The 27,392-nt window shown below is 47.1% G+C and overlaps 1 protein-coding gene across 2 annotated transcripts in view; it reads right to left on the reverse strand.

Annotated features, from left to right (window-relative positions):
- Positions 1–27,392, reverse strand: part of Grap2 (GRB2-related adaptor protein 2) — a 69,999-nt gene that overhangs the window by 8,198 nt on the left and 34,409 nt on the right. The window contains exons 1-4 of one of the 2 annotated variants that reach the window (XM_013024834.1): positions 21,629–21,680; positions 11,480–11,571; positions 3,777–3,868; positions 523–642 (exon numbers count right to left, since the gene is read on the reverse strand). In XM_013024834.1, coding sequence (XP_012880288.1) covers positions 523–642; positions 3,777–3,868; positions 11,480–11,571; positions 21,629–21,635 — 311 coding nt within the window. In that variant the 5' untranslated portion in view covers positions 21,636–21,680. Of the gene's footprint in view, positions 1–522; positions 643–3,776; positions 3,869–11,479; positions 11,572–21,628; positions 21,681–27,392 lie in introns of those variants that run through there. The other variant, XM_013024835.1, reaches the window with a different exon arrangement.

Consider the following 27,392-nt stretch of genomic DNA (forward strand, 5'->3'; position numbering starts at 1 on the left):
TCTGCTTTCCTATGTTGAGGCAGCTCATAGCAGCCCACAGCAGGGACTGGGTTCTATTTTTCCCCTGCCCTTTTTCAGACACACATGAGTGGTAATAGAAAAGGTTAAGATTTAAACCCCAGAAGGGTATGGGCAAGAGGGAGTTCTCCTTGCCTTCCTCATCCTCTCCATCCTTCCACAAGTCCTTCATGAGCTGTCTGAAGGGTGCGAAGCTCTGTGAAGTGCACAGAGATGGAGTAGATAATAATCCCGCTCTTCCAGGAACACCTGGGCTATGGTATGTGGCGGGGGGGGGGGGAGGGACAGGTGACTAGATATCGAATTTTGAACACGACCCAATGTACTGAGGTGCTGAGGACACATGTTCAGGAAGTGGACAGCAAGCAGGGATGATAAGGAGGCAGCATGCGCAGTCCCCTTGGCTTCTGCTCGCTGGGGCCTGTTTGAGGGGTTGCCTCCTGGCTTCAGCAGTCTGGGAGTTCCAGGCTAAGAAGGTGAGGGCAGGCTGGGGGTGGCCCGTACCTGACAGAGATGGAGAAGTCACCTGGTGAGCTCTGGCTGGCTCGGATGAGGAAGAAACCAACGTCCTTGCCCATGAGTAAGTGCTCTGCCTGGTGTCGGGAGAGGCCCTCGTGAAACCACCTACAGGGGAAGAGAGGACAAAGGATCTCTGTGAGAACAAACTAGTGGAGGGGGGAAACAGAGACACAGTCCACAGCAGGGAAGAGAGGCCAGGCAGGGACCCTGCATAGCACAGGGCCGAGAGGGCACCTCAGGGCTCCAGGCTTGCTCTCAGCAGTTCTCTGGAGAAGCAAGCGAGTATTCCTCAGCTCTCATCCTTTTGTTCCTTCCCTCCAGGAGAAGCGGCTCTCCAGTCTGGAAAGTGTGCATCCTGGCAATGTGCCACTGCACCAAAATGGGGCAGTGTGGGAGTGAGTCACCGAGGAGCAGCCGCCAGCTGCAGCTGGGGGGAGGGGGAAAGAGTGGAAGGGACAGAGGATGGGGGAGGGCGGGGCTGCTGTGGACACTGCAGTACAGGGCCGGGGACACTCACTGCCTGGCCACCAGGAACTCTGTTGAGTGGAGATCCTTCCTGGGGTATCAGAGGGGGAGTACTCGTGGGCTGCTGTGGGGTGCGAGGGCTCAGAGCCCTGCATACCCTCCCAAGAAGAGGGAGGCTGGCAACCAGCTCTTTTGCAGTCATTTACGGGTGATTCCTAGTACTTTGGGGCCCTCTACTTTAAGAAGCAAACAAACACACAAAAAACAACCCCAGCCTGGAAACTCATCTTTACTGTCGAAAGAAGAAACAGCCAGATCTGTTGTCTCAGGACGGCTGCCACAACAGGCAGCACAGAGGGCAGGCCGTGCGTGACCAAGTCAAATACTTACACAACGCAAGGCAAACAGAGGCTCCCTCAGGGCAGGAGGCCAGAACCTCCCTCTATCCCTGAGAGCAAAATGAGAGTTTGTAGCCAAAGGTGGGGTAGGATCCCAAGGCTTCGTGGTGGCTGCTCTAACTGCTGCCGCCAAAGGCTAATACTCTGCAGGTGGCTTGAACACAAAGGCCCAGCAGGCCTCTGCCCTGAATCCCTTTGAGGGCCACTGACCATACCCTCCAGATAGAGACTCTGGACTAGAGACAGGGAAGATAGGAGGGATGTGCTTATTCTAGACCACTGTCAAAGTGGGGAAAGCCAGGTTGTCCCCAGAGACAAGGCTAATGGAGGTCTTGCCAGAGAATTTACCACCCACCCCTTCAGGATGCATGTAGAAAATGCAATAGAGAAGGGGGAAGAAAACACCATGAGTTCTACAATAGACACGGCCCTGAGGAAATGTTAAATCAGAGGCAACAGGGGATACAGAAAGTAGATTTGTTCTCCAACTGGAGATTTTCCCACATTTTTGTATTAGACCTGAACGGCCAGGATTTCAATATTCTGAAGCATTCCAAAGCTATGCATGTGACAGCTTTTATTAGTACCGCCTGCACAGTCTTCTTCTCGGTGCTGGAAATAGGGTGTGGTGCAGATCAACAAGCAACCTTGACCTTAGGGAAGTGACGGTCTTCTCTTCAAGGACACACACAACATCGTAATGTACAGTGTGTCAGAGGAAGATAAGCATATGGAAAGAAATGGAAATGGGAGAGAGGTTGTAGGTGATGAAAGTCACTTAAAATATGATGACTGGGGATATAGCTCAGTGGCAGAGCACTTGTGTAACGTGTGAACTGCTGGGTTCAATCCTCAGCACTGTGACACATACATACATACATGTATATATATATATATATATATATATATATATATATATATTTGAGGAATACTTCACTGAGAATGGAGCCCTCTAAACCGAAACCTAAAGAAGGGTGGAGGAGGTGAGGAGAACCAGCAAAGGAGACTAGGGAGGAGCACTCAGGAAGGTGGGAAGACCATAGGACCCACAGAGTCCAGATGGAGAACATGTCTCAATAGGAAGAAGAGATACCTAGGTCCGTTTGTGCTGAGATGATGGCTGAGAGTGGGCGGCTGAGGCCTGGCAGGAAGGTTCAGAGGAGTCCTGGGGGCTTCAGGGAGAATGGGGGGTGAGAGGTTGGAACTGAACATAGCAATGCTTTTAAAGAAATAAAGCAGTAGCTGGAAAGCACTGGGGGCGAGTCTCTTGGTTGTGTTTCTCTTTTGGTGAGATGATGGCAGAGATGATTGTAGTGTGTGTTTGCCGACAGAAGTGTTCCAGCAGAGGGGGACGGAAAGTTGATGTGGGAGAAAGGGGGTGGGGATTTCTGTTAGAAGCACCCACAGTTCCTTCCTGACAGCTGTAGGAAGGCAGAGTGTCTGAGTGGGGTTGTAGGAGGGGGAGGTGTGGGGACAAAGGGAGGGAATCGGGAGCTTCTCTCAGGTGGCTTCTTTGTCCTTGCATACCTGAGATGAGGAGGGGGCTGGAAGGCGGAGGAGCAGGGAAGTACAAAGCAGCCCCCAGCAGGTGGCGGGACAGTGGAGTATCGGACAGGGCAGGTGCAGGCGTGCTCAGGGATTGTTCTTCTGGTTCAGTGGTCAGTAGTGGGCCACTGAAAGTGTTGCAGCCACACGGCACAAATCATCAATACCACTCTGGTTTTCTGACAAACCTGTGCTCTTGGGGTTAGACTTTGGCTCTGAGACAAGATTAGATTTCTATCTAACCTTTGTGGTCCATTCTTGATACTAACAGGGCATAATCTCAGCGTTTCACTTCCTCTTTCTGGAAGGAATTTCCCCCTTTCCCTACCCACTGCTCTGAGGGGGAGTACAGGCTTTAAGGAAGGCAGGGGTATCCATGTACCCGCCGCCCCCCCCCCAACCCCCCATTAAGGGCCAGGCTGTTTGGGCTCCCTCCAGAGGGTGGAAAGTGAGCTTGGGAGGTAAATGGAGAAGTGCCTTGCATTTGCAGCAGGGGAGGTGAACAGCGCCCCCTGTGGATATTTTGGAAACTGCTAGTGCAATCATTACAGGTGATTTTAATGTAAAATTCCTTTTATATATATTTAAAAAAAAATCTTAAAGCAGGCGATCCAAGCACATGGTGTAGACTTCAAAAGGGAATGAAATGAAATGCAAATCTTCCTCCCACCCCTGGCCTTCCACTGTGTGGCTCGGGAGGCTCTGAAGGAAGATCTCTAGAGGCAGCCACTTCTGACAGTTTCTTGGATATGCATGGATAATTTTAGAGACGACTGAAAAAAGTAAGAACGTGTGTGGGTAGGCCCATCTCAGCAGGCTGGAAATACTTACTCAGGAAACTGGATGTCTATAAAATTCTTGGGCACGTATCCCTCTTGGCTCCCAAGCTCCGCCTTGAACCACTCCTCCTGGTTGCTTAAGATCTACATGGGAGAAAACAGGACGAGGATTCTGCAGGGAGACTATCACAAGGCAAGAGGAAAATAAGCCCAAGGAACTAGAGAGTGGCTCTGCAAGTTCCCCCAGCAGGAGGAGGGAGCACAGCTGCTCCGTCTTTGGGGTTTGGCTTCTCTCAACCGCTAGTAATTTCTGTCCACTTGTACCACCTATCTATGCCACCTCCTTATAGTGTGGCCTCCTGACCCAGCACTGAGCGATTTCTATCCTCCTCTCTCTCCTTCTACGATGGAAATTCCCAGATCTCAGCACCTTCAGCTCCTCATCTGGCCAGATGGTAGGAGGTGGTAACACCTACTCTGTGGCTTTTCCTTCTTTCCTAGGTAACCAGGAAAACAAAAAGAAAAAAGAGGATTAAAACTTACAGGTCTAACTGGGACCAGCTTTGAAAATAGAGACTCTCTATATTCATGTTGATTGTTTTACAAATAGTTGGGACGACTTGCTTGCTGAAAAAGTCAGCTCACAAGAAAACCCAAAAGTTCCATCTTGTTACAAGGTCCTGTGGTGGCTGACATTGTTGTATGGTGAGAAAACAGAGAAGCTATTTTGAGGGGTTGAATCCCCAAATGAAGTAGGGATGCTGAATGTAACTGGAGCCATCTTGGCCACATGGTGGATGATAGGGTATTAGGTTTGACTGACACCATCTTGTTTTCCTGGTGGAGGCAGGGAAGTCCCACCTTCCAGGTGATGGGCATGCCTGAATTTCTAGAGGCAGGGGCGGGGACTTGGATAATAGGTTACAGTGCCAGTCTTGGGCATGAACGCTCAAGCTCCCTGTGATCCCGCCCCCTGACCTGACCCTATTTAGGCCTGGGCCAACGCAGGCACCATTACGTCATGCCACATGTCTCCGTGTGCATGTCCTGTCTCCTGTCTTTTCTCTGGTCACCGTGGCGTTCCACTTCAGCTCTCCATTGGAGCTGATCTGGTTTGTTGGTATTGTTGGTCTGCTTTTTCTTTCCTCTCCAGCTCTCATGGTTCAGTTTTCTGACAGGCTTAAGTGTACTCTCGAGGCTGCAGATCTTTGGGACAAGAGTCCATTTGCAGACACCGGCCTTTTAATAAAGACTCTCCATTCTACCTCTCAAAATATGGCTTCTCTGTTTTCTTGCCGTACAACATTACCTCCTGTGTTGTCACCTGTCTTGGTTCCTCATTATCCACCAACCCTGGCTCTCAACTGCTCCTTGTTATTTCAGATAATGAGATTCGCTGCTAAGTATTTGCCACCCCCACCAGGAATGTTTCTGAACAATTCTAAATGAGGATGGCAGAGCAAGAGATGGAAAGGACCCCGATGAAGTAATCGCATGACAATCCTCCCACTTGTAGCTTTTGAGAAATAATAACTCATTATTGCCTAAGCCATATTTAGTTTCCATTTCTTGTAGCTGAAAATGTCTTCATAGATGGCAGTACTTGGAGAGGAGGGGAAGGTGGGAAATGGGCAGGAAGGATGCCTGGGAGAGGCTAGCTGTCCAAGCAATGAGAAAAGTCAGTTAGGTGGCAGAGTCAGAACCACATCTAGGGTATGAGAAGTGTGGTGCATTCTGGGAGCTGAGTGCCTCAGTATGGCTGGGGCTTAGATGATGAATTCTTAGAGGAAAGCCAGGAGCACACAGCCTCGCTCATGTCAAAGAGGTTGGATTTTATCTGGAAGTTTGTGAAGAGCCACAAAAGGAGAGAACTAACAGTCAAAATAGGAATTAAGGGGATCCGAATTGGAGCATGAAGATAAACATGGGGCAGGGTAGAATCAGAGCGGGGTCAGGAGGAAGATGAGTGTAGCTCCCCCAGGCTAAGAAGAGTAGAGGATGTATTTTAGAGGAATGGAAGAGACAAGACAGACAGGATTCTGTAGCCATTTGGGGGCTCTGAGGAAGAAGGGGATTCTGGGAGATACTGGGTTTCTAGCCTGGGAGACTGAGTGGGTGAAGATGGCTTCACTGGAATAGAAAGGAGGAGGAGGAGGAGCAGGAAAGGCTCAGATTGTACGCGGGTGAATTTGAGTTGAATTTTTCAACTGAGATATAAAGCTCAGCGAGCAGCTGATGTGTGTGCTGGACTCAGGACCAGTGGGCTGGGCACTGGGGTTTGGGTTTCATCCACAGTGGGTGGGGTTGAAGTCAGGGGTTTCTCTCTCCCAGAAACACAAAGTTTGGGAAGAGGAACAGGAACTGTAGAGAGCAACCTGCTGGAGATGCGATGGTGACCTATTTCTACCATCACTCCGGGGATGGGAGAAAAGGGAGAACGCCAGGCATGTGGAACGAGAAGACCTGCTTTCTAGCTCGTCTCTGTCACTAGCTAAGCGACGCTGGGCAAGTCAATTAACCATCTAAAAACTGGGGATAATAATAACCCCCTGCGCCTCAGCGCCAAGGCGAGATCAAATGAGCCCTGGCAGCTGCAAGTGTATGCTGTTGTCAAATATAATTCTGCCCAATGTGATGTCCTTACAGGAAGGCCTCCAGCTCTGGAGGGTGTGGAAGGGCTTCTAGGTTCTGTAAAGCATTCTATGTGTGTGTGTTTGGAGTATAATCACTTGTTCTGAAGAAATAAAAGCATGTCCCATATTTGAGTTTGAGAATTGCTGAGAAGAGAGAACGATACAATCACTAACATCAGATGTGACTGTTGGTATCACTCAAGCTGTGTGTGTGCATGTGGATGTTGGAGGGGGCGGGGGTTGCTGAAGAGAGAGCCCAAAATCTAGGTCAGGGGAAGAACTACAAAACTGAGCATCAGTGCCTTCTATCCACTTGGAAGATATCCTGCTCATTTTCCTCCATGTTGCTGCTTCTGGATTTTCAGCTTTGGAATCACACTGAGACATGATGTTTGCCCGAGGAGAAGATTCAAAGGGGAAAGGTCTTTTGGAAACTAGTTTATCAAGGTTGGAGCCACATTTGGCACCTGGTTCTCTGGCCTGAATCAAGCCATGATCTTAGTAACCATGTCTCATATCTACCTAACCACCTCCTGCAGAAAATGAAACATTATCCCCACAATGCTGGCCATTTGTCTCTACCGCTTGGTGCCTGGCCTGCCGGAGGCTGAATTTACAGGCTTTTTATGGTAGAGAGAAGACAAGGTCTTAAAAAAAAAATCTCATTTTCTGCAAAAAGAAAAAACAGTACTTGGCAGGAGGAGGGGACAGTTTCCTCCTGCTGTTGCAGGCTCAGAACCTATAACTTCCTCTTCTCATCTCTCCATCAATTTGGTTCCCCCTATCTCTTGTACCCATCAAATAAACCTGAGCAAAGTGTTCAGCCTAAACACACCGAATTTTACACTGAAATTGCTGTACCTTACTTCTTAAAATGTTCCCTAGGAGAATAATTTTCTGGGTTACATGGACTGAGAATAAGTTGGACGTGGGAAGAGAAAGACCAAAAGTACAGCTGGAGAAAAAAAGTAAAATTGGATGGAATTACAGCTCTTAGAGGCAGAGTAGAAAGCTGAAGCACCAAGGAAGGTAATTATGTGGGATTAACTCAGTGCTTTCAGGTCACCCTTTTAGGAGAAAGAAATGGGGTTGAGTTGGACACATTACAGACGCAGGTAGAAATGACTGGGTCAAGAGACATTTTTCAAAGCTCCCGGCAAATTCCAACATAATTCCGATGATGTGGGTAGCTACAGGTCTGAGGTGTGACGTGCGCACGTGCCTTCTGAATATTCTCTCCTGGGAGAACAGAGATCAAGTCATTCGGCAGAGGGTTCTTGCCTACAATCTTGTTTACTAGCCGGGTCAAATCAACATGTAGTAAGCACCTGCTGTTTGCAATTAGCTGCTTGGAATACAGAGATAAGTAGAGCCTTTCCCCTAGGGGAACTCACAGTCTGAGGGTGGTTGGTGACTGAAGATTCTTCTTTGTTCCTGTTTAATGGAAAGTTCTGTTTCGTCTCTAGCACTGAAGGCCAGGAAAGAGCCAAGAGGACCACAAAGTGAATTGTTGGGATAGCCACCAAGTGCCGGCTTTAAAGTGAATGTAAGGGTGGGGTGGTTCCCACTTCAGGCTGAGATAGACCCCCGCTAAGATGACACATGAGAGCCAAGACATGGTGCTAAGGCTAAGCAGTCCTGTGGGTTCCCTGCGGGTGCTCTCAGCAGCAATGGGCAGAATTTGAAAAGAGAGAGAGAGTTGGTCCGATAGAATTCTAAATAAGGCCTGTTGCCAGTGGCTCACACCTGTAATCCTAGCTCCGCAGGAGCCTGAGATGTAAGGATCACTGTTCAAAGCCAGCCCAGGCAGGAAAGTCCATGAGACTCTTATCTCCAATAAACCACCAGAAAACCGGAAGTGGCGCTGTAGCTCAAGCGGTAGAGTGCTTGCCTTGAGCTGAAGAGCTCAGGGATAGCACCCAGGCCCCAGAGTTCAAGTCTCATGACTGACAAAACAAACAAACAAAAAAGAATTCTAAATAAGCATGTGGAAACATGATTTGGTGATTTAAGAAGTTGATACTGAATAAAAAAGAGGTAGATACTGGGCATCTAGTTAAGGCTGTGACTTGTGTTGAATTTTAGGAAGACACAAAGATGATCCTCGCATGGTAGTATTTCTTGTGAAAGAATTTGCCACTCATTTACTTCGCAAACACTCTGGAGGACCAACCTCGTGCTTTTGGAAACACTTGAGGTAGCGACGGTCCTGCCCTTAAAGAGCTTCGGCCAGTAGGGTAGCAACATGGAAATGTGTAATTAATCCCAAGCACAAGGGCTGGGTATGGTAGCTCACATCTGTCATTCATGCCAGCACCTCTGGAAGCTGAGAGCAGGGGGATTGCAATTCTAGTCAGCATAGGGAAAAACTTAGCGAGAACCCCCTATCAACCAGTAAGGTGGGCATGGTAGTTCCCATCTATGATCCCAGCTTCTGGAAGGCATAGGTAGGAGGATCAAAAGAGTTCAGGCCAGCCATGGGCAAGACCCTACTACCTAAAATAACTAACCCCCCAAAGGGATGGGGTTGTAGCTCAAGTGGTAGAGTGCTTTTGAACAAGGAAAGGCCCTGGATGTGAGAATCTCCAGTACCTCACTTATACACCTGCACGTTCCCACAGACAGATACTATAGAACCAGGGTGCAGTAGTGTGGGCCCTATACAGCCTATCTATAAACAGCTGCCATGCGAAGCAAGGTAAACATGTCCCAGAATGAAGTATATGAATGCCAGGGAAGAGCTGAAGAGGGAGGAGTGCCTAGCAGAGCCGGTCCAGTATGTGTGCACAGTGGGCAAGAGGACACATAGCTTGGGGTCTGAGCTAGGGCAGTGTATGTGTGTGTTGCAGTGGAACCTGGGGGCAGTATGTGCACAAAGATGTGTGTGTGTGTGTGTGTGTGTGTGATACCTGTCATCCTAGCTACTCAGGAGGCTGACATCTGAGGATCGTGGTTCAAAGCCAGCCCAGTAGGAAAGTCCTTGAGACTTTTTTTGTTTGGTTTTTTGTTTTTTGTTGGTCGTGGAGCTTGAACTCTATGCTTGGGTGCTGTCCCTGCGCTCTTCAGCTCAAGGCGAGTGCTCTACCACTTGAGCTACAGCGCCACTTCCGGTTTTTGAGTGGGTTTATTGGAGATAAGAGTTTCACAGACTTTCCTGCCCGGGCTGGCTTGGAACCACGATCCTCAGATCTCAGCCTCCTGAGGAGCTAGGATTACAGGCGTGAGCCACTGGCGCCCGGCAAGACTTTTTTTTTTTGTCAGTTGTAGGGCTTGCTCTGGGCCTGGGCGCTGTCCCTCAGCTCTTCAGCTCAAAGCTAGCACTCTACCATGAGCCACAGCACCACTTCTGGCTTTTTTGGTGTATATGGTACTGAGGAATCGAACCCAGGGCTTCATGCATGTTAGGCAAGCACTCTACCAACTAGGTCACATTCTCAGTCCTTCTTAGAGTCTTTTATCTCCAACTAACCACCAGAAAATGGGAAGTAGCTGTGGCTCAAAGTGGTAGAGTGCTAGCCTTGAGCAAAAAAAGCTCAGGGACAGTGCCCCAGGCCCAGAGTTCAAGCCCAGTGACCAACAAAAATAAATAAACAAATTAACAGTGTGTGTGTGTGTGTGTGTGTGTGTGTGTGTCTATGAGTGTCTGTGTGTGTGTGTGTCTGTGTGTGTGTACAGCATGAGATCAGATGGTATGGTGGAACCGGATGGTTTAGATTTTGAGTAGACAATATGATCTGGTTTGCCTTCTATAAAAAGCCTCCTGGGACCAGTATGCAGAATGCCTGAAGGAGGGAGAGGCAGGAGGCAATGAAGTTAGTCGAGGGGTGGTGGAAATCATCTAAACAGGTAGGGACAGCAGAAATGGATACTGTTAATACAGTCACCATTCATTGAGAAACTGCTTTTGGCCAGGACAATTACCCCTAATCCTTTCCTGGACCCCGAGGGATAGATAGAGGAAAGCACTGAAGCTCAGAGAGGGCAGGCAACTAGGCCCAAGACCACACAGCTAGTAGGGTGGGAGGCTGACCCACAGCTATGTGGATTCAAGGTTTGTTTTATTCTTGTATACTGCTCCTGCTCCTTTCTAGTGAGAGATATGAAGGACACATGTCCATGTTAAGAGAGAGAGAGAGAGAGAGAGTTCACACTGGACCTGGCTTGGTTAGCGTCTACTGGTATGAGCCTGGTCTTGTGTAGTTTTACTCACTTGAAGACTTGTTGATGGGGGAGAAAGCAGTCTCTAGGCTTGCTGAGATGAAGGAATGCCCCCAAGCCATTGAGCCAGGTCTGACCCTAAATAGGAACTCAGTGAGTGTCAGCTCAGTGTCCTGACACCAGGATTCAGTGAGGGAGGTGGAGATGACCTACAGCCCAGGCCGCTGGAGACAGGGCCAGGCTCCAGGAAGATGCTCAGAGCCCCTCCCCCTGGGGCAGTGGTCATTAGTGTTACCTATACTCCAGATGGGCTCTGGAAGGGCTTATGTTCGTTTGCAAAAAAGCAAGGGCTAACTTGCCGAATCTGTCAGTGGGAGCCTGCAAGGTGGAAGTCCAAGGCCACTTGAGTTCTGCAAGTGGCCACTACAACTCAAGGGCAGGCTGAAGGCAAGTTTTAAGGAGGCTCTGAGCAGCCCCAGTGCAGGACCTTTGTTTAGTCAAACCCCGGGCTCCCTATCCACCCCCTCTTGCCCCTGACCATTTCCCTGCATCCAGCGTGACTTGGTACTTCACTGAGACCCAGACTCTGTGCTTCTGGACACCCATGCCACCGCTCCTCCAAGCCCCCATCTTTCATGGTAGAGCCATGTGTCCCCTCACCTGAGCTCTCTGACACCCCAGCCAGAGCATCTGCGTGAGCCCATCTGTGCCAGGCCCAGCTCTTTCTTGTGTTTTTTTTTTTTCCCCTCTCAGGACAAGGATAATGACTTAGGAAACTCTGTTTCCATAGTGCAGCCTGGTGTCTGGCACATGGGTACCTAGAAGGAACTTTCTAGAAAGAAATGAACTATTTTTCATAACAAACTGTTCAGTTCTTGGTAAGGATGGTCAGGTGACAGTGGCCAGACACACCCCCCCCCTCCCCACCTCCCCCAAGACCTCAACTCCCCAACACCTTGCCTACCTTCAGGACGTCTCCAGTATGAAAGCTCAGTTCGTCCTCGCCTGAGGCCATGAAATCAAACTTGGCGACAGCTTCCATGTCGTGAGGTGGAGCTGGAAGAGAAATGACGTGGTCATTGTGTCTTTCTGCCAGGGAAGGACCCCAGGACTGCAGAGCAGATGGCAATGCCTAGCAGTCTCTGCAGTAGGCAGGAGAGCTGTTGACAGTGAATGTCTGCAGGCCTGACTGCAAGGCTCAGGGAACAGCGAGGTCTGCGCTGTGTGCAGGATGGGAACTTATTTCTGTGGTTCTTTTTTATTCTTTTCTTTGTGTTATTGTTGTTGTTGTTGTTGCTTTTTAAAGCAACAGCTACTAGAACCTTTGGGATCTGCTGCCCAGGATCGTTTTTGTTTTGAATCCCCAGAAACAGGGAGCAAGAAATTCAGCTGGCTTCAGCCTTTCTCCTCCCCATCCAGCTCCCTGGCCTGCCCTGGCCAGTCCCCACTTCTGGGTCCTCTCTGTTTCCAGCTGATAAGCACCGTAGGCTTGCTATCAATTGGAACGCGAGGCCAGAGGGGCTGAAGGCTGCTCTGTAAACACTGTCCCCAGGCTGTGCCTTGGCAGCTATATTTAACCAGGCAGTGTTAATTAGACAGATGCCATTTTCCCTCTTATATCTGAATCATTTAAGAGAATTATCCAGCATTGGCCAGTGGGGAACTTAGCGTCCTTCTGCATGGCTTGAGAGTAGGAAGTGTTTTTTTTTTTTAATTTTTTTTTGAGGTGGGAGATTTGGTTAGTTAAATAAATTATTTTATTACTATAGGGTAAACCAAGTTCATTTCAGACATTTCTATTTTGATATTTCTAAATTAACATTCCCCCTCCCCCTGCTTTTTTGGGCTGGAACTGGGGCTTTCTCACTTTTGTGACTGGCATTTTACTAATTCTAGCTTTCTGCTGGTTGGTTGGGGATAAGAGTCTCCAAGACTTTTTTTTTTTTTTTTTGCCTAGACTGGCTTTGAACCATGATGTTCAGATCTCAGCCTCCTGTGTAGCTAACATTATAGATGTGACAGACCTATCCTTTCTGGCAATGCCCCGCAAAAAGATCAATGCTGCTGGTCCAGGTACTCAATTTAGGGTGGAATCATTTGTTGTTGCTGTTGTTTTTAAGGAGTTAATCTTAGCTTTTTTTTTTTTTTTAAATAAATAGCTGAAGCCTTTTAGAATCTCTGTCCCCTGGCATTCTATCCCTTGAGCCATGCCTATATTTTAAAGAGAATCTTTTGGCATGCATCTTTGCCCAGTCAAAGCAGCCTGACCAGGGAAGTTTTGTCTGATATAAAAATTTCTCACTGAAATGTGACACTTAAGTCTTAAAAGACTATCAAATCATTCAATTCCCTGCTAAGACAGATTAATGTCAGGGCAGAATCTGGAAGGCTGTGGTTTGGCATTTATGTTTTTTTCAAAATTTCCTTAAGTCTCAAACCCTTTGGGTGAATTACTAAGTAATCCTCAGACCCAGGGCACTTTCAATCATCAGCACACTGGGGCCACAATTGTCCTCTCGGTGGGGCTTTCTGTCCCAGTAGACAAGATTTGGGTAAATAAGGAAGATGGCAGCAGGTGGCTGGGTACAGCTCTGGGAGCTTGGAGGATTAAAGGCGACTGTGACCCGGTGATAGCAAGGGGCTCGTGGCTCTGATTTCCTGCATTTGCTTGCTTTCCCAAAGATCATTTGTAGAGTTGAATATTCTCAGCCCAAAGGTAGATATTAAACAAAAGTTGGCTCAGGAGCCTAATAAAATGTCATAGTTGACGCTGAGCTTTTTCACCAGCCGCACTTATTTCTAAACAGGAACAACATAAGTACAGGCTCTGTGCACTTTCTTCAAGCTCCGTCCATCTAAGGCAAGCGAGCATTTTCAGAGCCCATATCACCCTCTCAGCGGGACCAGGATGCTGCTCTCCTTGGTCCATGCTAAGCGCCTTTGCTGACTTGATTCACCTCCTTACATTAACAGGAGAAACTTCTAATTAAGGCCTTGATTCTGATTTGCGGTGGGGGTGGGGGTGACAATGGCTTTTGTGGGTCACTCTCCACAGTAGGACACTTTCACTTCAGGAGATCAAGGGTCAGGTGACTGGTCCTGAAAACCATGCCATTTCCACGCAGATTTACCTTGAGAGGCAGAACAGAGACAAGGGGAGGGCAAATCCTCCCCCTGCACAAATGAAGGGGGGGGAGGGCGGGAGGAGAGTGGTTTAGATATAACCTTGGGCTGGCATCTCTGACATCACACGTGACACATGACTCTAGCTCAGGCCTGGGCACTTGGTACAGGCAAGCTGGAAATTACTTGGTTGTGAAGCTGAGGCAGGAATAAAATTGCTTCACTTTCCCCCAGGAGGCAGGCAGTGTGGCAAGCCAGTGACACAGGTACATCACAACTCCCCAGCTTGTAAGAGTGATCCTGGCTCCCCAAAGCCAATTAAACAAGCCTGCTCTTCACAAAATGTATTCGCTCCTGTTTTCATTTGTAAAGTCAAATCTGTTCAGCTACCAGAACACCTCCCTCCGCCCCCCCACTCTACCAGGGGGCCACCAGAGGCAACATTCAAGGTGGGGTGGGGAATGACTGGACCCTCTCCAATAGCTGAGAATGATAAAGAAAAATTGCACCCCCCAGAGGTTTGAGTTTGGTCTGCACATCAAAAGGCATTCACATTTATATCCTTATTCCTCTTTATCCATTAGTGTTAATTTTGAGAAGTTTAAAAATGACCACCTGGGAGAAAGTAAGCTAAACTAATATAGTTGATTCAGTATGTATTGATCTGTTTTATAATCTGTATCTGCCATCAATACATATTGGGTTTGGGTATATATATATATATATATATATGCGCACACATATGTATATATATAATTATTATTTGGTGGCAACAAATTTGGGCTGGGGGAAAGACACAGAGACAGGGAGCACACCACAAGCTGAATTCACGAGTGTGAATGAGTTTGTAGTTTCTATGCTTCCGGCCTTTGGGAGAGACGAAGAGAGAGACCCCTTTTCAGAGAACATCACAGATGGAATCAGTGTGCTTTTGCTGCCAGTGATCAGCTTCAGAAACCACGGAAATGCCCCCCACCCCACGGTGTAAGAAGCTGCGGCCTCAGGGGCAGCCTCAGCCTGCACCTCCAGCAGCCTCCTCCCGCCCCAGCCCTGTGGAAGATGTCATTTGTGGGGCTCTAATGCCAGCTCGGCTTCTCGCCAGCCCTTTGCAATGCAGACATCCATTAGCAGCCCTGTGCCTGAGATCTGCTTCATCAGAGGTTAACACCACATAAGACCCCTCCGACAGAATCCCCCCTCCCCACTCCACCTCCAATTTCCACAAAAGCATCTCTTACCGGCAATAAAACAAAAACAAAACAATCCTGAAGAATATTCAGGCTATAGACGAGGAATACTGGGCTATTTCTAAAATACAGTCACTACAGAAGGTGGGAACCAAAGGCAGGAGACAGCTCTTTAAAATAGCCTCCATTTGAAAGCCAGATTAAGTGAATTTGTTCTGAAACCTAGTTACCATCAAAATGGCACCAGGCAAGAAACTTCTTGAATAATTTCAGCTCCTCCTAAATTGACTATGAATAGCCAAGGTTTCCATTTCCTATACCCCTTAAAAAGAGCAATTGCATAACACCATAAAGCTAGGCTAAGATTCAGGCTCCCCTGAATTGAAAGGGAGATGGACCCTAATTGAATCAGCCATACCCCTTCCTACTTTGCTGGGAAGAGCTCTATTGTGAATACTTGCCCCATTTATGTGGGAATGCTGGTAACATAATGTCTTGCAATCTTAAGGGAGAGCCTGGTATCTGTGGCTCATGCCAGTTATCTTAGCTACTCAGGAGGCTGAGATCTGTAGATTGTAGTTTGAAGCCAGACTGGGCAGGAAAGTCTGTGAGACCCTTATCTCCATTAAACTACCCAAAAGCCAGAAGTGGAGCTGGGGCTCAAGTGGTAGAATGCTAGCCTAGAGCTGAAGAGCTCAGGCCCTGAGTTCAAGCCTTAGGACTGGAGCATGGATGTGAGAAATCTTTCCTTCTTTCTTCCTTTCTTCCTTCCTTCCTTTCTTTCTTTCTTTCTTTCTTTCTTTCTTTCTTTCTTTCTTTCTTTCTTTCTTTCTTTCTTCCTTTCTTCCCTCCCTCCCCCCTCTTTCTTTCTTCCTTTCTCTCTCTCTCTTTCATTCATTCTTTCTTTTCCTCCCTCCCTCCCTCCCTTCCTTTTTTGTTGGTCAGGGGGCTTGAACTGAGCCTGGGTGCTTCTCTAAGCTCTCTTTTGCTCAAGGCTAGGTCTCTACCACTTTGAGCCACAGTGCCACTTCTGGTTTTCTGGTGGTTAATTGGAGATAAGAGTCCCACAGACTTTCCTGCCTGGGCTGGTTTGAACTGTGGTCCTCAGATCTCAGCCTCCTGAGTAGCTAGGATGACAGGTGTGAACTGAAAGGATCCATTACATCCATCTCAGGGGACCGTGCAGAGGCAGGCAGGCACAGGAGAAAGATTATTACAAGGTTTATTAGAGGAGCCAAATTTCCCCCAGAAAGGGAGCACATGGCAGCCTCCACTGTCCAGGTAGCAGCAGGGTCTGAGGGTGGGAAGTGAGGTAGATGGGAGCTCAGGTGGTATGGGCAGAGAGAGGGAGTAGTCAGCTGTATGGCAGGAACTCCAGAGCTGGGAGAAGCTCGGGTCTGGGTGGGGCCAAGGACCAAAGGTGGGCATGATGCTTACTTGAACCACCAATGCCCGGCTTGAGATTGTTTTTTTAAGTACTGCTGGTCACATATTTACCAGGACATTAACCACAATGTAATTTTTATTACTTGACTTTGTGTAGGAAGTGAAAAGAATAATGATGACTATCACTTAGGATTTTGCATCTACCAAGAAGGGCTTAGCAGAAAATGGAAAATTAGATCAGCTACCTAATGTGATGTTAGGTTCACACTAAAACACTCACAGACTGTTACAATCTACACTCATCCTTTTTGAGCTAGGGTCTAGCTATGTTGCTTAGGTTAGCCTCAAACTCTTGGGCTCAAGGGATCCTTCTACCTCAGCCTCCAGAGTGCTGGGACCTGAGGCACACACCTGTGTGGCTAACAGACCCATGGGCTTCCTGCTGGCAGGGGAAAGCTCCTGGGAGACAATTAGGCAGAGCGCTTCCTCCCCAGGGAACTGACAAGGTCAGTTCAATTACTTTTTAGAAGTAGGAAACCTTACACTACCAGGGGGAAAAATGGTGATATCTAAGCCTCACTGTACACAATAGGAATATTCTTGAAAAGTTATTATGAATAGAGTATTTGTAAATGGAATCATATTAGCATATATTATGGAGGCTCACTGTACAAAGGAGCCCTGTGGCGAAGCCCTTTATAAAATAAAAAAGAAAACTTTGTTATGCAAATAACTGCCTTTTACTTGATCTGTTTTAATGTCTGGGCTTTTAGGTGCAGAATCTTAAAACCAAGCACACCTGTAAGTCACCTCTGGCTTTCCACACTGGGGGTAAAATAATATTAGTTCCCCCTCTTCTCAACTCTCAGAGCCCTTTAAAAACTTGCCACAGATAGTTTATTCCACCTTGGAGAATAGGCCAAGGCTTGACGAACCTTCTCTGTAAAGGGAGGAGAACACGTATTTTTGGCTTTGGTCACCAATATCCTGTTGAGCTGTTGTAGCCAGGAGGACAGGTTTAGATAATAAACGAATGGGCATAGCTGGCTTTCAATCCAACTCTATCTAACATAATTTTTACAGATTGACAAATATTATTAGTCTTGATGCCTTGCCTCCAGCCATTTAAATATGTAAAAACCATTTTAGCCTAACCAGCTATAGTTGAACAACCTCCCCCCCCCCCCCCCCCCACTCACACACATATGTCCTATCTCCTCCAGTTATTTACAGACTTCTTGAAGGGAGGGCCATAGCTGAGTGGAAAAAGGGTGGATTAGATGTCCATGGACCTGGATTTGAATCTGCTCATGCCACTTATGTGACCACTGGTCACCACTGGTTATCCTAATAGGCACTTAGTAAACATTTGTTGGTGAGTAAAACTATGATAACTAAGGGCTAGGGACTTAGCTCAAGTAGTAGAGCATCTTTCTGGCAGGCACCAGAAAAAAAATAATACAACAAAACAAAACAAAATCTATGATAAATGACTTGCCATCAGAATTTGGGAATTCCTAAGAAAAGGGATGGCCGAGGAACATTCATTTATAAGGATCAATTAATTTCCCACTCAAAGATACTCTTTTTTGTTGTTGTTGTTGTCGGTCATGGGGCTTGAACTCTGGGCTTGGGTGCTGTCCCTGCGCTCTTCAGCTTAAGGCGAGTGCTCTACCGCTTAAGCCACAGTGCCACTTCCAGTTTTCTAGTGGTTTATTGGAGATAAGAGTCTCACGTACTTTCCTGCCTGGACTGGCTTTGAACCTCGATCCTGAGATCTTAGCCTCCTGAATATCTAGGATTACAGGCATGAGCCACTGGCATCTCGCACCTCATTTTTTTTTTTTTTGGTCCCTCAGCTCTTCAGCTCAAGGCTAGCCCTCTACCACTTGAGCCATACCACCACTTCCAGCCTTTTTCTGCTTATGTGGTGCTGAGGAATCGAACCCAGGGCCTCATGCATGCAAGGCAAGCACTCTACCACTAAGCCACCTTCCCAGCCCCCATTTTTTTTTTAAGAGCAAATCCAGCCAGAGAATGAAACAGGTACCTTCACTAAGAAGTCTGATTTATCTGATCCAACAGAGGGCAATGGTGCACCCCAAATCAGCGTTTGTTCTTGTAACTTTTCTTTGCCTCTTGAAGCCCTATAATCTTTATCTAGACAGGTTTGCTGATGGTTGTCGCTGTCCCTTGTGAGTTTTCAGACACATAAACACGAGCATTTCAGGGTCTAGAGCCTCTAAAATACAGAATTATTTAGATGGGAGAGAATGAGAAGCAGCCTCTCAAGTTCCTTCACTATGCTTTTCTGGTTGTAAATGATCTTGTGTCGAAATTCCTATTGTTTGTTTTTTTTCCCCCTCCAACCTTATAGCTTTGTTTGGATTCTTTGTGTCTTTATGAGCATCAGGGATAGACACAGGAAACACAAACAGGTTTCAGATGTCCTTAAAGATTCTTAAGCCTAGGATGTGTTACTACCTCACAACTCACCCATTAAATTACTGCTTAAATAATTTTTCTAGAGACCCAAACCAATCTATTCTGGAAGCGTTGGGGGCAAAGAGGTGAGAGAGAAAGCTGGGCCTGACCAGGGACTGGCTTTCCCTCATTTTAGACTCTCTAATAAAAACCTTTTTGGATGCCAGCAGAATCACTGTCACAAGATTGCTCCTCATCAGCTGACAGTGTTGAAATGTTAACCTTGCCAAGAGTCTGACGCGGCTTATATATTTCTTTTGTGTGTCTGCTCTCCAATTACCTCTAACATCCTCTGCAGCCTGTAAAATAGAGACCCTCACACCCTTTTCTAGAAAATTCCAACTTCTGCTTTTCTCCACACTTGGATCCAAGGCCAGGTGTAGAGGGTGAGGTTAGAACTGCAATTGTGCCAGTGTCCTCTCCACCTTCTTGGCCTTCCCTCCATCAAGGCTGAAGGGAGCCAGGAACTTGGGGGTGGCCACCAGGTCCTCCGAGGCAAACAGTTCTTCTGCCGAGCTAGCCCTCCTAAGTCAGAGACCCAGGGCCATTTCTTTTCTTTTTTTTTTTTTTGTCGGTCGTCGGGCTTGAACTCTGGGCCTGGGCAATGTCCTTCAGCTCTTCAGCTCAAGGTGAGCGCTCTACCACTTGAGCTACAGCGCCACTTCCGGTTTTCTGGTGGTTTATTGGAGATAGGAGTCTCACGGTCTCTCCTGCCCGGGCTGGCTTTGAACCTCGATCCTCAGATCTCAGCCTCCTGAGTAGCTAGGATTACAGGCGTGAGCTACCAGCGCCCGGCTCAGGGCCATTTCTTTCTGGAGACCCAGGGCCATTTCTTTCTGGTTCAGGATCCCAGGAGAAGCAGCAGCCTTCTCAGTCAGACAGGGGCCCCTCTCTGGGGATATAAACATTTCTGATTTTATGGCAATCCCCAAAAGCAAAGATTAGAAACCTATATTCCACCAAAGGGTTTCTGGCTAGTTAGATGAGAGATGTTAGTTCCCTTGAAAAGGCTCGATGTGAAATGGTTTCACACATACAAGACATTCTTATTTTTTTCCTTGTCCTCAGGTGACTCATTATTTTTCCCCCAGCTAAGCCCCAGGAAGGCACAACTCCCCCATCACGACTGGCAGGGCCAAACACATGGAACTACAGGGGACTCTCTGCCCGCTTGTCTGAGAACAATAATTCATCAGTGCCCATCTGCCAGTGCCAGTCTTGGAGACCACAAGGAAGGGGCTTATGAATAGAAGTCACCAGGGCGCTCGCCATCTCCCATCCATTCCCTGTCCTAAGCGCAGGTGTGTTCCCTGAATAACAATTCAGCCTCGTGCTGCTTCTCCTCTGCAGAGAGCCACCAACAGAGCTGTCTCCAATGACAGGCAACTAATGGGTATCTGGATCTTGAGTGAAGCACTGAATGTGGGCAGGGGATATATTGCATTCTCCCTCAGGTCTGGAAGGGACCCACACTGAGCTCATCACCAGTAATGGGAGAGGAGGCTTCTCTGGCCTTTCTCCTATGCCTCTTTCCTGGCCCCTCCTGCAGGCAGACCCTGGCTACCTTCCTAAGGCTTCAGTCCTACCCAGGACCCCCCAGGATCCCCTAGGATTTGGAAGCCAAGTAAATGCAATATTTTCTATACCTACAAACTTGACACAACTGGAGAGTCCCTGATATCCTTATTTAATCAAATTGCTATGCTGCTGTCCCCGTCTGTCACTGAGGATTATGGAGATTTCACTGGTCTCCAGGATGTTTTCCTTGTTTTTAATTAGCTCTTTTTTCCCCCCTGCTTAAGTTGTTTTTTGGGGGTGGGGGATGGGGTGACTGAGGAAGAGGAGAGAGAGGGAGAAGAAGGGAGAGACAAGGCAGGGGACTCCCCGCCAGAATTTGGGTGCAGCTCTAGACAAAGGGAGCAGCATTTACTCTTAGACTGCCTGCTCATCACTGGTCCTCCTTTTTAATCCACTCCAGCCCTGCTTAGAAGACCAAACTCTCTTTTAGCTCAAGGCTTATCACACACAACCACATTCATCCTCACTCTTTTTGTAAGAAAAACAAAGCATATGTGATTAAACATAAAGCACATATTCTACTAAACTCAAGCTCATCTTCTAACTTGTCATGTTTAGGAGACTGTCCCAATAGAAAGGCGGCTCTCAGAGCAGGGAAATCAAGACCTGTTGTTCACTTGGTGGCTGGAGAATCTTCTCTCTCTCTCTCTCTCTGGTGCCAGAACTGGAGCTTGAACTCAGGGCCTGCGCTCTGTCTCTGAGCTTTGTTGCTCAAGGCTAGTACTCTACCAATTGAGCCACAGTTCCACTGTAGCTTTTTTGGTGCTTAATGGGAAATAAGAGTGTCATAGACTTTCCTGTCGAGGTTGGCTTCAAAATGTGATCCTCAGATCTCAGCCTTCTGAGTAGCTAGGATTACAGGTGTGAGCCACTGGCACCCAGCTGAGAATCTTAATTTTCTATGCCTCAGTTTCTCTTCCAGGAATCAGATGACAACAACCCTCTGGCTTTCAGGGAGGGGCTGCAGAAAGCTTGGATTGGCCCTGGGGTTCCAGGGCTTAAAGTCTTTCTCCAAAGTGTTTTTGCATTTTAGTACTCTATCAAATAGACTGTAGAGAAAAATGAACGTCAAAGTAGCTTTTTAAAAATGTGAATCTGCCAGGTTTTGATGGCTCACACCTGTAATCCTGGCTACTTAGGAGGCTGAGATCTAAGGATCATGGTTCAAAGCCAGCCCAGGCAGGAAAGTCTGTGAGACTCTTATCTCCAATTAACCACCATAAAAGCAGAAGTGGCGCTGTGGCTCAAGTGGTAGAGCATTTGAGCTGAAGAGCTGAGGGACAGTGCCCAGGCCCAGAGTTCAAGACCCATGACCAACAAAAATAAACAAACAAATAAATAAAATGTGGATTTACCAAGCATATGCTCCTGTAGAGTTTCAAGTCTCCATTTGTCTTCACTTCTATCTTCTACTTCCTGGCAATGAGCCCTGGCTGAAGGAACAATCTGTAGTGATGGAGAAGGCTCAAGAAGAAGGGAGGGAAGGTAGGGCAGCCAAGTGGAGACACCGATTTGGTGTCTGCTCACAGCAGTTCTCTGAGCAAGGCCGATGTGATGCGGGAGGTACTAGGACAGCAACCAGGGAACTTACCACCCAAGCTTTGCCAATGCCTGGAAACTCCAGCTAGCCGAGAGCAAGCTACCATTTAGGGCCCTGGCTTCACTTGTGCCAAAAGCTTTACAAATGGGAATCCTTTGCGAGATTTATGATTAGTAGAGGCTTTCACATTTTACAGATAGAAAATGGAAGCAAGCGGTTAGAGTACATGGCTGTCTGCCTCTAAGGCAGTCTGTTCTATCGTTCTGCCTCTACTGGTAGTGGACTAGCAAAATCACAGAAGTCCTGCTACTAGTTCAGGATAATAGCATAGGACTCCTGAACCTTCCCAGGTGGCTGTCCTTCAGCCAAGAAATTGACAGCAATAATTCTCACATCCCCTTGAAATTCAAGCCCATTATGTCTGGTCAAAGAGCAAAGACTGCAGTGAACCCAGCTAACCTCAGACCATGTAATCATGTGCTTTAAGGCAACTGGAGAAATGGGACAATGTCAGTTCATAAACTTACAAGCCACAGCCCCTCTTCCTCCTTCTCCCCTTCCTCCTCTTTTTCCTTCTCTTTCTCCCTCCCCCCACCTCTCTAACATTTCTTCCCCCACAATATAGTTGGGGGTTTTCAAATTTGTTCTTTCTCCTGGAAATATTAGTGACTTACTATGACTCTAATTAGAATGTATTTACAATACTTTGTTTTAAATTATCCTACCCCTTTCTTCTTAAAATGGCATGATGAACAAATCCATCAATCTAAAAAAATCATAAAGAACACCCCCCCATCTTCCTGCAGCCCCTTGACACTCAAGCATCGGTTTACCCTTATTATTTCCTGAAGCCATAGCAATTGTCTACAGATACTCCACGAACCCCACTGACTAAACCACACAGAAAGGAAGCATTAAAACTACCACTCCACTCAGAAATCACGTAATGAGCTCTGTCAGGAACTCAGGTGGGGGTTAGCGGCAGGGTCTACGCGAGGAAAGGGCAAGAAAGAGGCAGACGGATGGACAGACGCTTTGCAAAATCCGGGCTTTATGTATTTGGTTTCACTTCCCATTTTCTATTCACATCATGACTTCCCTTCAAATATATGGCCAGAGTTTTATGTTCCTTCATTGTTCTCTTTTCTCTCTTCCCTTCTGTTTACTTCGTGGGTTTTTTAAAATTTATTTTTATTGATTTGGACCCTGAAAGCTTGTCATATTTATCACATATTGCAAACCTCCATCTTCTTGCTCTGTTGTCACTAGGGGTGGTGACTTTGTTCACAAATGCAGTAAATGTGCTTCGTGCCCTCAGTTCCCCCTTCCTTGCTGCCTGGGCCTGGGCTGCTTTCAGTCTTATTTGGGCAAAGCTCAGAGGGTAGAGCGAATGACTGAATGACTACAAAAATCTTAAATCTTTCTTGCCACTTTTGCTGTGTTCCCAAACCCCTGTTTGCTATTGGAACACTGGTCATTTCTTAGTGCACTGGTCTCAATGTTTATAAAGGGGACATTAATTCAGACAGTGGCTTAACTGGCTTTATTCAATAAATCTATTGCTGAAAAGTTAGAGGTAATGACATTTCATAAAAGTAAATAATTTTAGTTGGGCACTGGTGACTCATGCCTGTAATCCTAGCTACTCAGAAGGCTCAGTTCTGAGGACTGCAATTCGATGCCAGCCCTAGCCGGAAAGTCTGTGAGGCTCTTATCTCCAAGTAACTACCAGAAAACCAGAAGTGGCTCTGTGGTTCAAAGTGGTAGAGTGCTAGCCTTTAGTGAAAAGAACTCAGGGATAGTGCTCAGGCCCTGAGTTCAAGCCCTACTCCTAACAATATGTATAATTTCATTGTTAGTATTAAGGGGTTGTACAGAGGGGCTGCCATCTTATAAGTCAGGTAATAAGTACATTTCTTTTTGGATGATGCTATCCCTTCCTTTACTTTCCCCCAGCTAATGACATTTTTATGTAGCATATTACCTGGGAAAATTACTAAAATTTGTCAAACAAATATTAGCCATTCCTGGTGGTGCATACCTATATCTCCATACTTTAGAAGCAGAGGCGGGAGGATCTTAAGTTCCAGGCCAGTCCAGGTTACATGGTGAAAGTCCTCCTCAAAACTAAAAACCATGGGAAAAGTAGATTGGAAGTTTGTGGTCTAGGTCCTCCCTGGGCAAATGGTGACTCTCTATCCCCCAAAATAACCAGAGCAAAAAGGGCTGGGGGCAAGGCTCAAGCCGGCACAAAACCCTGCATTCAACCCCCAATCCCACCAGAAAATAAAAACAAAGTAAAATCCCACAAATGAAACCAAAACTATCTCTAAAACAAAGGGATGATGTTGTGAATTTTACTCACCTCACGAAATTTCTTAGTTTTGGAAAATTCAGATCTTTGTACCACAAGTCCCAAGTTCTTGTTTTTAAAGTTTAATATCCTGGGGCTGGGAAGGTGGCTCAGTGGTAGAGTGCTTACCTTGTATGCTTGAGGCCCTGGGTTTGATTCCTCAGCACCACATAAGCAGAAAAAGCTGGAAGTGGCTCTGTGGCTCAAGTGATAAAGCACTAGCTTTGTGCTGAAGAGCTGAGGGACAGTGCCCAGGCCCAGAGTTCAGGTCCCACGACCAAAAAAACGAAGTTTAATATCCTTAGGGTCCTCTACCACGGTACCTCTCCATGCCCTGGTCATTTTCTGATGGTTTCATCTCAGTCACCCACTGTCCTGTTAGCTAAATGTAAGTCAGTATTTAAGATGGGGCCTGAGGTGGGCTAAGAAGAATAGGATTAAATTACTGTATCAGCCCACCAGTGTTCTCTAATTGTATTAAATCTTTAGCTGAACCTGAGGTAAATATCGTAATAAGAACTCAGGAACATGGCCAAGCCAGGCTGCTCTATTACTGCAATGGAGTGTTGGAAACCTGAATTCCGGACTTCATATCTTGTTTTGTTCCTCTTGTTGGCCAACTGCTCAGCCCCTGACTGTACCATGGGCAGGATTTCTGTGCCTCACCTCCAGTTACATCTTGCAACGCCCCTCTCACCCCGCTTTTTTTTTTTTTTTTTGGTCAGACATGGGGCTTGAACTCTAGGCCTGGGTGCTGTCCCTGAGCTTTTCTGCTCAAGGTGAGTGCTCTACCACTTGAGCCACAGAGCCACTTCCAGCTTTCTGATGGTTAATTGGAGATAAGAGTCTCACTGATGTTCCTGCCCAGGCTAGCTTTGAACTGAGACTCAGATCTTAGTCTCCTATGTAACTAGGATTACAGGTGTGAGCCACCAGCACCTGGCTTGCAATTCTCATTAAGTAAACTCAGGACTTTTCAGTCTTTATTTCATAATAACAGGACATGGACTTTGGGGCCAGGCACAGTTGGTTCATTTACTACCTATGTGACCATCACTCAATTGGCCATCTCTGTAATTCCTTCCTTCCTTCCTTCTCTCTCTCCCTTTTTCCTTCCCTCCCTTTCTTCCTTCCTTTGTTCCCTCCACATCTTCCCTTTCTTCCCATACTGGGGATTGAACCCAGGGCTCAAGCATGCTAGGTAAATGCTCTACTTGAGTTATACCCCCAGACCTTTTGTCTTTTTAGACAGGGTCTTGCCACTCTTTGTGCCCAGGGCAGCCTCAACCCTCCACTTCTGCCTCCCTCATAGCTGGTATTACAGGCAGGCGACCACCATGTCTATTCTAAACTCAATTCCTTTACCTACAATCTCCTCCATGTTGACATTAAGCTGTTCTCTAAGTATGATCTACAAACCCACCAGATTAAGTTGTTTGGCCTGGCTATCTTCCTCCTCTAGAATCTCAGAAAATGCCTTGTGGAAGCCCACCCGAGCCGGGCCTGGTCCTTCTGTGCATGCCCATGTGACCGCCCCGGAAAAGGACACGTGCCATCACAGGGGCAGCTTCTCCCAGGGCCTCACTAGGGGGGAGACACCAAGTGGCAGAAGTTCTCCTGCTGTCCTCTCCTGTCCTCTTTCTTTTTGTTATGTCAGAGGTGGCTGCTGGTGCCTCCCCGTGCCCTTCTTCTCCCTCTGCCCTTCTCCTCCTGCTTCACAAAGACCTGTGTGCTGAAGCTTTGCAAGGATCATTTTTCCATTCAGAGTCTGTCAATGTCACCTTGTCACGGGTCCTCCCACATCCGCTCAAGCCTCTCATTGTCATGTCAGGCCTTCAGCAAGCTCTCTCATTCTTGTCTTTCAAAACTGACTTCAGAATCTTGCCCAGCCGTGGTAAATGGCTTCCCTCTGTTCTGTGGGCACCCATGTGCATCCTCGCCTCTGCCCTGGTCCTCCTCCTGTCATCGAACTCACACCACTACGTGGGGTTGTGCAGGCTGACGGTGCATCCGGGTCCCTGGATGAGGCAGTGATGGGGACTGAAGTCCATCCATTGCTCTTCTAATCAAGACACAAGTCCTGGTATGGCGCTGCATTGGTCTAGATTTAGGGGCTCTTTTTTTCTTACGTAAACCAGGGCACAGGTCTAACACCAACTGCCTTCCCTTGGGGCCTTCTCCCATGACTTCCTGTAGTCTCACGCTCTCTTGATGGCATGGAGAACCGGATACATCTATCTCTTGCCTAGTGCTGCCCATTGTGGAGTGAAGAAGCCAACACATGGGCTTCAGAGTCCTGCAATCATAGTGCAAACCCTAGCTCTGCCAGTAGCTCTCCAGAGCACCCAGAGCAAGTGGCCAATCCTCTGAGCCTTAGTTTCTTCACTTTAAAAACATGGGTAATGGTGTTCTTGGGAAGAAGATGCAATATAGCCATCTAAACCACTTAGTATGGAGCCTAACACATAGTAAGTGCTCAGCAGTTGCTACCTATTATTACTTTTTTCTTTTTGTCAATCATTAGACTTGAACTCAGGGTGTGGGCACTGTCCTTGAGCTCTTGCTCAAGGCTAGTGCTCTACCACTTTGAGTCATAGTTCTACTTCTGACTTTCTGGTAGTTTTTTGGAGATTAGAGTCTCACAGACTTTAATGCCTGGGCTGGTTTTGGAATGTGATCCTCGGATCTCAGCCTCCTGAATAGCTAGGAATATAGGCATGAGCCACCAGTGCCTGGCTGTTATACTTTTATGACAGAAAATATTTATATTTCTCAGTGTCTAGCAGTGGTTGAAATATGTTTTAGCTTACAGGACAGAAAATGTATACCCCAGTAAGTAGGGTTGCCAGGTAAAATACAGAATACCCAATTAAACTTACATTTTAGATAAATAATATTTTTAGCGTATCACAATGTCCATATCCCAAATGTCCTTCTCTATGGAATCTCCAGTGATATACTGGATGTTGTTGAGAAAAATGGTATAAGGAATCATCATCTGCTCCTTAGTGCCCCCAAACTCAGCTTTCTACGAGCCCTTACACAACACCTACCCCTGAAATCATTTCCACAAAAATTGGAGAGTTAATTAGCCTTTGGGATCAAGTCTGTAGTCCCAGAATTAAGTGCCTTTCCCTTCCTTCTTTCTTTCCCTCCCTCCCTACCCCTCTCTCTTGCTTTTATTTTTTGCAGTGCTGGAGATGGAACCTATTGTGTTGCAGATAGC

Source organism: Dipodomys ordii, unplaced genomic scaffold (genome assembly GCF_000151885.1).
Source record: "Dipodomys ordii isolate 6190 unplaced genomic scaffold, Dord_2.0 Scaffold79, whole genome shotgun sequence".
Classification (NCBI taxonomy): Eukaryota; Metazoa; Chordata; class Mammalia; order Rodentia; family Heteromyidae; genus Dipodomys; species Dipodomys ordii.